This window comes from Olea europaea, chromosome 21 (assembly GCF_002742605.1).
Source record: "Olea europaea var. sylvestris chromosome 21, O_europaea_v1, whole genome shotgun sequence".
Lineage (NCBI taxonomy): Eukaryota > Viridiplantae > Streptophyta > Magnoliopsida > Lamiales > Oleaceae > Olea > Olea europaea.
Genome location: NC_036257.1, coordinates 5,087,360 through 5,097,691, shown reverse-complemented (window position 1 = coordinate 5,097,691; position 10,332 = coordinate 5,087,360). Strand labels below are relative to the sequence as shown.

The following is a 10,332-nucleotide window of genomic DNA, read 5'->3' as shown; positions in this document are numbered from 1 at the left end:
CAGGCTTTTAAACGAGTTATATGCCATTGACCCAAAATGAGTGATCCGAACCGGACCTAGGTTTTAATAACACTGCTGAAAACATTAGTAACCATTCACATAATTAACTTTTGAAAAAATTGCAGCAGCAGTTCCTAATCTTTTTATTTTTTATAAACTTTATCTTAACCTTCATTTTATACCAGTGAAAGTTCCTAACTTTTCATAAATATGCAACTGAGGTTTATTTAGATGAAAACTGTCCAAAACACCGTCAGTTAATCGAAAAAATTAAGAAATCAACGTCCAATAAATATTGTCCAAAAAGGTATCAACATCCAATAAAATCATTGCTATAGAAGATAGCTCAAGGAATTTTTCAGATCAACTAATGGTGTTTTGTTCGGTTTCTGTCCAAATGAATCTTATGTACATATTTATGAAAGGTTACGGATCTTCGTGGGCACAAAATAAATGATAAGGTAAAGTTTACAAAAAATGAAAAGATTAAGGATCGCTACTGCAATTTTCCCTTAACTTTATTTCCAAGATCTTTTTAGTTAAAGTAAATTTCATTTTGGTCCCTACTTTATGCTAGTTTCTATTTTTCAAACCATACTTTGAAATCAATCCTTTCAAACTTTAATTAGATTAAGAGGATGTTTGTGGGAATTAAAATTAGATTTTTAAAATATTGTGATAAAAGTTTTTGAAATGTATGGTTGAAAAGTTATGGATTTCGTGAAAGATGTAATCAATATTGATTATTTGACTTTGGCTTGAACTAAAATCAGATTTTAATCAAAACCAAACATGAGCTAAATCAAGTCTCATAATAAGTAAGTCTATCCAAGCGAACTCGCTTGTCTTGACACTTTATAAGTTGAATAATGTTATTTAACATCACTTTTATTACAATACCAATCTAAATAGAATTGGTGATATTAGTTGATATATTACAATGAAATAAATCACTTAATTTTACGTCTCATTGATTCTATCACATAAAAACGTGGTGTTTGTCGCATTAATGGTGTTAGAAAGTATTATTGTATAAATTAGGGGCTTCTGGAAAAATTAGAATAGATTACGGATCCTTTTGTAATTTTTTCTGAGTTATCTTTAAGGATATATTCTTCGGCTAGGGTTTGGGAATGTGTTACTCTGCTCTCTCTCGGCCGTCACTTCTCTGCAGTTGTTCCTCTCTCTGTCTCTTGCGGCCGAGCCTCCTCCTTCTCAGGTTCCCATTGATTTCTTCTCTTCAATAATTTCGTGTTATCTGTATTATAATTTGATTCTTTTTCTGGCTAATGATTTAATTAGTTCCAATATAATTATTTCTGATGGTTTAGTTCATCTTTACTCTTATTTCTGTATTTGCAATTTTTGCAGTTTCTATCTTTTATATGTGATGCTGAGATTGATATTCGTATGTACCAAGTATTCTGGCATTTTGAATACAAAATGACCAGGGAATTTGTTTTAAAAATTCATATTAAATTGAAGCTATTTGCAGGGTCTGTTTTGTAGTTGAATCACTAGACATTGAGAACTCCATACCCGTTCTTGGTCGTTTGACTAATCACAAGTGGGAAGAACTCATTTTTTACTGCCCAAACACTTTCTAATTTTGCGGAATAATGAAGCAAACTTGTATCGGTCAATTTTTCTCTGAAATTTTGCATAAAAGAATGTTCTGTGCTGTAACTTCACTTTGCTCTTTGAAAAGATAAGCTAATATGCTTCCTACACTTTCAAATAACTGTTCTTTGTTATTACCTTTGACAATATAATGGATAAACCCAGGGTGGTGTTAATCTTACAGACATTGTAATTTGGAATACATCTCTTTTTTTTATCTAATAGCTTATTGTAATTCTTTCTTCTAAAAGCTTAAGTTGCTAGAGAATGTGAAACTTATTTGTACTCTATCTTCAAGAGAATCTCTTAGGTTGGGTTCCTTTTGTGGCATTTTTGGTAGATATGTTGATGAGACTTTAACTCAGTACATTTCCCTACTTAAATGGCTTGATGAACCATTGTACTTGAGTTTTTGGAGGAGGAAATTTATTTCTAATTTTCTTTGATATTTTTAAAAAGTTAATTTGCCAAATTAGATTGTTTTGCGGAAAGTAATGAATAACCAGCATCCTAGTTTGACATATTTGTCTAGAGATGCTGATATTTGTGTGTTTGTATTGCTGTGTTTATGTTTTTAAATGCTGAATTTTTGTATGAGGATTCGAGTCTATAAAATGATCAATTGTTTCATTTTTCCATAAACTGAATTCTTGTAAGAAAGGCTCGACAAAGCATTTTTGGGGCCATTGTATGGTATTCCCTATTTTTTTAAGACATGATGTTGCTTCCTGTTGGTAACTGTTTTGTTGCGTGCCAATTATATGTCATATTCCTTGACATTTTCGTTTTGTACTTATTATCATGATTGATATTGGTGGCAATTTGATGCTAGTAATCAACAAGTTTTCTTTGGATAATTCCGTGAGATCCATGTTTTCCTCTGTACTTTTGTTTTACTGGGTTCAATTCCATTCTGTTCATTACTATTGCAAAGATGTTGTCAGCTTTCTGTTTTATGGATAACCAAGAAATATGTTGTGAGGCAACGTGTTCAATTGCGAGGACAATCTGAAAATTATCATGATTATTTTCTAATTCTGCTTACACAATGCATTTGGCTTTACTGTTTAATAAACGTGTTACAATCTTTCTATTGTGATATGGAATGATTTATTGAATCTCCTGAAAAGTTGAATCTTCTTGCAGAATGGATTCACAAATCAAGCATGCCATCGTGGTGAAGATTATGGGCAGGACTGGATCTCGTGGTCAAGTCACCCAGGTGAGAGTGAAATTTATCGATGACCAGAACCGTTTCATTATGAGGAATGTCAAGGGACCAGTCAGGGAAGGTGATGTTCTAACCCTGCTGGAGTCTGAGAGAGAGGCCAGGAGATTGCGCTGATGGCTTTACTTGCAGTCTTTTTCTCTGCTTGAGTTTTTAGCATTTCAAAATTAGTAGTATCATTCCTTTTTGGGAATTCATACAAGACATCGAGGTGCTCGTGATTGTTGTTATGTTTTTCAATTAACACTGGATGCTTCATTTACAAGTTTGTGATGTTATGGTAGGTAAAGATGATCTGAGTACTTATTTATTTATGAGGGATTTTTGCAATTACTTTCTGATATTACTATCTTGCTCTCAAGGCCTTTAGTTTCAGAAAGTTTGTAGTGACATAATTGAACTGTGGTTTTCCACACATTGTTCTGCATTTTTGTTACATAGTTTTTCTACTGTCTCAATGGATTTATATCAAAAATTGGTGTCTATCTTCCAAGAAAAGTAGAAGAAAAACTGTGTTCCAATCAATCAGAGAATTATAACTGTAATCTTTTTATATGAAATTTGTTTAAAAGATAAAAAAAAAATGCTTTCAACAAAAAATAACAATAAAAATCATTTCTTGCTTGGTAGTGCTTTTTAAAAAAAAAAAAATTTCATTTGTTTATTTTTAATTGCACATTCTTCAATAAAATAATTTATACGTGAATTTATCACTTTTCTCTACATTTTAATTTTACATTTTTCAAAGAAATCAATTTTTACAATTTTTTTTTTTTAAATCTACAAATAGATTCAAAATTGTGTTCAAATCGGTTAGCTCTCGTTTGGTTTTAGTTTTGATTTTTCATTCAAAAAATCAATTTTTTTGACCGTTAATTCCCTATTTTGGTCGTCATTTTTGACTTTTTTATTTATAGGTATAATTTGCTTATCTTTTAATGATAAAAAAATCAATTTTTATAATCACTACTGAAAAGTAGAGAAGAAAATTTCATTGTTGTTGCCTCCAAAGAGGCTAATAGTGCATTAAGTGCAAGATTAACATTTTACTTGAGGAATTAAGTTGTACGGTAAAGTTAGTTTAGTTTGCCTCAACTGCGTTGCCATTTCAAGTATAAGATAAAACGAATTATTCTGTATTTTTCATATATTGAATTTGAAATGAAATTTCTATTAAAATTATTTTATTATAAATAGTTTACTATATAATACCCACGTTAATTATTGACAAATTGATTTTTGAGATATTACTGTGTGTATGAATATTGTAACTTGTAAGTGAATTTTTTTTCTTTTTTTTTTTTTTTTGGGGTGAAACATATGTTTTTTTATGCATTGTATTTGTAGTACTTGGTCGGACATATAAATCCCTTGTTTGGTATGGATTAAAATTAATATAATATCAAAATCATTAATTATTTTTAATCATATATTTTATGGGTTTCACAACTTTTAACCCATTTTTCATCAACTTTTATACTAAAAAATTTATTTTAATTTTCACCAATCAAAGGCAAAATATAAATTTATCTTTCCTATTACATACTGTCCATTTATAGTTATAAATAATATTTAGTCATATTATTTTTCTTTCAGAAAACATAAAATAACATCGTTTTCAAACCACAGAGTATATGTCATATCTAATGTCAAGAACATATAGATGCGCAAGTTTGCATTGCGTATCAAATTTTTCTTCATGAATGAGCTTTAGGATATAATTGCTAATCAAATTTGAAACACGAGACAAGAAATTCAATATTTTAATTATATATATATAAGTATTATTTGTTTTCATTTGCTTTTGTTAAAATAAATAACAACGTGATAAGTGTGATCTTACATTTGTTCGTTAAAAATGAATATTTTTAAGTTAATTTGATGGAATTATTGTCACAAATCCAAGTTATTAACTTATATAAATTAAAATCAGTTCTTCAATATTATTTAATTTGGTTAAATATCGTTTGCGTTTAGGGTAACCTTAATGTTGGACGGCTACTAATGGAAAGAAGCGAAAATCAGCCAAAACAAAAGAGCTAAAGAAGAGACATCGCTAAAGTTTTAACTTTTCAAAACTTTATTCGTATCAAGGATGGATAATTGAAGAGGAAATGGATCAAATTTGATGAAATTGGAAGTTGAAGGACTCTTGAGCAATGAGGTCTCAAGCTGGGAAAAAAATGAAAAAAATGAAATTCAAGGACCAAAGTAAAGAAAAACAAAAAGTAACACCTTGCGATCTTTGCAGGTTCCTACAGCAAACTTGCTATAGCCATTCCGAGGGAAAATATTTTGTTTCCCTTTTCGACTCCAATTCTTTAAATGGTTCAATTCAGCTCATTTTTAACCTACTCGAAAAACCTAATTTCGGGGTACAAATATTAGAGAGGACAAGAGGCAAGAAAAAAAAAACACATAATAGACGTTTTATTTTAGTGATCAAGTTTTTTGCGTCGATACCGTGAACCATAATATTTAGTTAGTTTAAGTTAATTATAGTTTTACTTTGAATTTTACTACTTTAGTTTTAAATTTTTATTTTCAATATTACAGTGTATCCTCAGTTTGATACAGAGAATATATAGAGAAGCACACAATAAACTCATGGGAGATTTAAAGGCTCCACCGGTTGTGAGGAATCAATCAAGCAAGCTTATCCAACATTTAGGCAGGTAATTGCTTGAATAGTTACAAATCTTCAGTCTATTTATTGAACCCTGCGACTCAAACAAGGATTGGGACAAGCAGGGGTCAATTCAAGAGTTTGAGTCAGCATGGGCGACCATTGACCATCTACCGTTGCCCGCAATAAAATATTAAAAGTCCTTTTGATATCTTTTTTTTTTTTTTTTGGGCAAAAAATGCATTTTGGAATGGTGATTTGATAGAGAACGCGTGACTAAAAATAAAGAAAAATTTTGAATTTACGTGTAATATTATTTTATTGAAGAACATATGAATGAAAAGAAGAAAGAAAAATGTAGTTTTAACAAAAGGGAGAATCGAACAAGGCATAAAGTATAAATATAACAATTATTTTGTTCAAACTGAATGTATATAATTCTGTTATAAGAATAAATAGAACTCATCAAATAACATTGTTGCCAAATTTTGTATAATTCAAAGGAAGAGTGTGAATTCAAATATTTAAAATTATTTGCATTAAAACAATCAAAACCTAACAAATATCATTTTGTTAAATATAGTAACATAATTCAAGAGGTACTATAATGGTTAAGTTTACCACAACCCTTGCTTGAGATCACAGGTTCAAATCCTCATTGTCCCTCCCTTATTGAATTTTGATAAAAATTATAGAATAAAAATAATACATAACAAATCCATTGACAAGAATTCGAACGTAGGACTTGAAATATGTTAAGGCTGACTCTCACCAAGTAAGCTACATGGGATGTTTGAAAATAAAGTTAATTACCAGAAATATAAGGTAAAAATTTAGGGTCCGTTTGACTGTAAAAATGGAATTTGAGTAGAAAGAAAACGAATTTCAGATAATTGAATTGCCTGAAAATTATTTTCTTAGAAATTGTAAATTATTGTGTTTGATTGATATAATTTTTCACGTGGAAAATGTTGGAATAAAAGTGATTTTTAGTGTTCGTTTGGCTTTGTTTTACCTGAAAATTGTCAATTAAAGGGATAAAATTTACTGGTATTGGGGATGAAATTTGTTTTCACTGCAAAAAAATAAAAAAATAAAAAAAATTATATATATATATTCAAGAAAATCATCTATCATTTCGTATTCGTTTGACTTTATTTTATATGAAAATTGTTAATTAAAGAGATGAAATTTATTACAATAATTTTTAAAATTTGTTTCAATTGCAAAATAATAATAAAATACGTCAAAATGTGGAATTTCATGGTGGGAATTGATTTGCTTATGTGGCAACAAAAGATGGAAAAGGAATTTCATGCCAAATTTGTGTCATCAAACACATAAAAGATGGAAAATGAAATTTACCATGGAAAATATAAGCCTATCAAACATGGCCTTAATCTATTACTAACAAATATATATATCCCAGGGGATCCAGCTTGGGCAGCCGCCCCTGAATCCGCCACTGGGGACAGCCCTTGTGATAGGGGGCTAAGGTGTTGAGTAGTATAATACATATTTATCTGGAATGGTGTTAAGAATCAGCCTACGAATATTCTTGGAATTATTGCCAGATGAAAAAAAGACTACAACATTAAACGCTTATTGAGGTTTTTAAGTTAGAATACATATGACCTAAGTCGGGACTCGAAAATTATAAAGCAAAAGCAAAGTTGTTAATTTATCGAATAATCATTTATCGATTTTTTAATCATTATTGTTAAATCTATAATAAGATTATGTCAGGATTGCGGAAATCCAAATTACGAGAGTTAATAGATTTTGGATGGTTGTACTTGTTTCAACGTCTATATTTATTTTTTACCTCATTGTTTTGAAATGACTAAAAAAAGTGCTTACAGATAAAAATGAAATAAAATGTTGAGATATAGAGTTAGATGAATTTACTTGGGAAGGAAATTTATGTTGTAACTTAGAACATGTTTGGCTACACTTAAAAATAAATAGAAGTTACTCTTAATTAATCTTTAGTGTCTAAACATTTATAGGTAAGTTAGTATTTTCTTAAATTTAAGTAGAAAAGGTTATCCATTTAACTTACAAAGCTACTCTTTGATAGAAATTAAGTCAAAGTCAATAATTAATTTTAATCATATATTTTATAAAATTCACAACTTTTTAGTCACATATTTCATAAAATTTTATCAACATCAGTTAAAAATATAATTTTAATCTCCATCAAATAAGAGCAAAATTTCAATTTTGATTATAAAGAAATTACACTGCTTACACTGCCGTTGTCTGAACCCATTAGATTGTGTAAAAATTGATTTCATTTTTGGAAATTATGTAGTTAAATAGGATAAAAGTTTTGAATTTTATTTTATCAAATGTGTAATAAAAAATAAGACAAACAAGTTGAATAAGTGGATACTATTATTTATGTGATTAAATTTGAATTTTGACAAATAAAATTTTATGAAAGATTCCGTTTCTTCCAACTATTGCATCAACTCCGAATAGATAGTGACACTATATAGTCTGTATGACGAGGGAGACTTAAAGCTAGACATTTCCGGCGACACAGATGGCAAAGGTCGAGGGAGGAGCCATCGCCGCCGCCAGCGCGAAGGTTACGTTAATATTCGTATACCCGATCAAATTATGCAGTGGAATTGCTCTTTCTCAAGCACCTATCTCTTCTACTGGTATGGAATATTTTCATTTCTTTCCTTTGATTTAATCAAAAAGGACTAAGAGAAGTAATATGAACATTCACTGTATCACAAAATTCACTCAAACTCATTTTACGCTGCGTTGGGTTTCCCTAAATCTCTACCTTCATTGAGGAACAATTTTATCAGATATGATGTTACAGGCTTTAATTTAGGTTAAGAATTTGTATGTTAAATAAATTTTTGACAAAATAATTTTTCCTTGAATACAATTACAAGATTTCGTTGGGATAGCCAGTGGTTAGTAGTGAGTGTTGGAGTGCGGAAGCGAAATTATCCAAAAATAAAAAATAAAAAATTAATTCAATAAAAAAGATCGTCTAGATATTCATGTGTATGTTATATAAAAAATAATGAATTCGAATTTTTTGCCTAAATTCGATGATTAATTCTTTAATAAATTTTGAATCACGAACTTTCAACTTTTTAATTTCAAGAACTTAATGCTTCAAATCTTCAAGTTTTCTATGATATTCTCCAAAATCAAGACTACATCGATGGGTGGACGCCTTCTTTTAATTAAATCATAAAATCAATTCTTGAACTGGACAATTGAAAAATCAAGAAAAATAATTTTTTCTCTCTTCAAAATTTGAACACCATGAAATTATGTATTTTAACACAAGGATGTCTAGAATCCATCTAATCTCTATTTATAGAAATAAAAAAGTTCAATTCCTTATACAATAATAATTCCACATTCAAATAGGAGTTAAAATTAAAATCCAAGTAGGAGTTTTAATTTAAGTCCAAATCCAATTAATTTACATTTAATTACATGTGTAGTCCTAGAACTACAATTAAAATTATAATTAAGTTTACAACTTTCATAGTAATTACAACCAAGTACAAAACTTTATTGTAATTATAGTTAAGCCCAAAACTATTATAATTATCTTAATTAAGTTCCAATACTTTATAGACCTGTCATAAGGACCTGATTGAACATATATTATCCAAGCTCCAATAATTAGATAATGTCTAGTTGACTCTAAACCATCCAATCTAATTATTAGTCTTTGTTTTTTTCCACTAAAAGTAAAAGACTGAAATCTTGGAATATATAAGATAATAGAAGTCAATAAATCTGTAATACTTTCCTCTGACATGCCATATATGTATTTTATCCCCATCCGAGATTCAATAATTAGGTGCGAGCATAAATGATCGTTTTGCCCCTTTAATTATTCTTACTAACTTATGTTTTATTTTTTTTAACGGTCATGTGAACTAATCACAGACGTTGAAATTTAACCTCGTTAAACACTGAGCTCAAATTTTAAACGTTCAACAGAAATTACTTAAGTAGTCACTCTAACCTTTTTTCAGGGTGACGATTCCTAACACGAATTCATGTTATCTACTCCGCTCATTCTTAAGTTCCCGACTGATCGAGATATTTGACCAATCAAATTGATTTCACACATTGATGAATCAAAGAACAATTAAAATCATAAAAAGATGTACATAATCCTATCAAAGGATTTAGATAAAATACACAGTGATCTAGTGAAATTTAATTTTTCGCACGGTCATGTTATAGAATTAAATTCGATACGCGGTTCCTTTAATATACTTTAAGTGTACTAGTATCATCTTTTACTATTTTCGTGATAAGGACAAATCATAAACCTGAATAGTAAATCGGTCAACACTAAAACTTTCCTGTACAAGGTGTCAACCTTTATACATTGGTTGTGAACAAATTATTTATGATTAACTTATAAATTTGTGTCACACTGTATTTCTCAACGCAAGTATTCAACTTATATTATCTCATGTAATCATAGACACTTTGATTTGCATGCTGAATAATAAATAATCCTATAAATAAATAAAACTATAATGTATTTATTTTAAATGATTATTTTATCATAGTAAAATATATTATACACACACACAATCCAACAGTGAATTCTAAAGGCAGGGCGTATACTCAAAGAGTAGAGCCAAAGCTTACTCTAGTTGAAGTGGAACGGCCAAAGAAGAGATTTCAGAGGGTTGGGACCTGAATAAGAATTCATATTTAGGTATAAAAATTGTACGATGAGTATGTTCAATGTTAAACTTTCCTCCCTTTTCTTTTCTTTTTCTGTTTCATAGCTCTAGACTTGAATATGAATACTAGATTCATGTGCTTGAGTTTGAATTGTTAATGTTGA

The 10,332-nt window shown here is 29.3% G+C and overlaps 1 protein-coding gene across 1 annotated transcript; it reads left to right on the top strand.

Moving 5' to 3' along the window:
• The first annotated feature begins 1,105 nt into the window (after positions 1–1,105).
• Positions 1,106–3,191, top strand: LOC111370442 (40S ribosomal protein S28-2-like). The gene is made up of 2 exons (XM_022992146.1): positions 1,106–1,219; positions 2,767–3,191. The coding sequence occupies exons 1-2, from the start codon at positions 1,134–1,136 to the stop codon at positions 2,963–2,965; spliced, it is 285 nt and encodes a 94-aa protein (XP_022847914.1). The 5' UTR covers positions 1,106–1,133; the 3' UTR covers positions 2,966–3,191.
• Positions 3,192–10,332: the final 7,141 nt, after the last annotated feature.

What these genes read in the sequence shown, in the direction of transcription:
- LOC111370442 (XM_022992146.1), top strand. Translation starts at nt 1,134, where the DNA reads ATGTGTTACTCTGCTCTCTCTCGGCCGTCACTTCTCTGCAGTTGTTCC. An exon ending in CCGAGCCTCCTCCTTCTCAG is followed by an intron (nt 1,220 to 2,766) that starts GTTCCCATTGAT and finishes ATCTTCTTGCAG; the next exon opens with AATGGATTCACAAATCAAGC.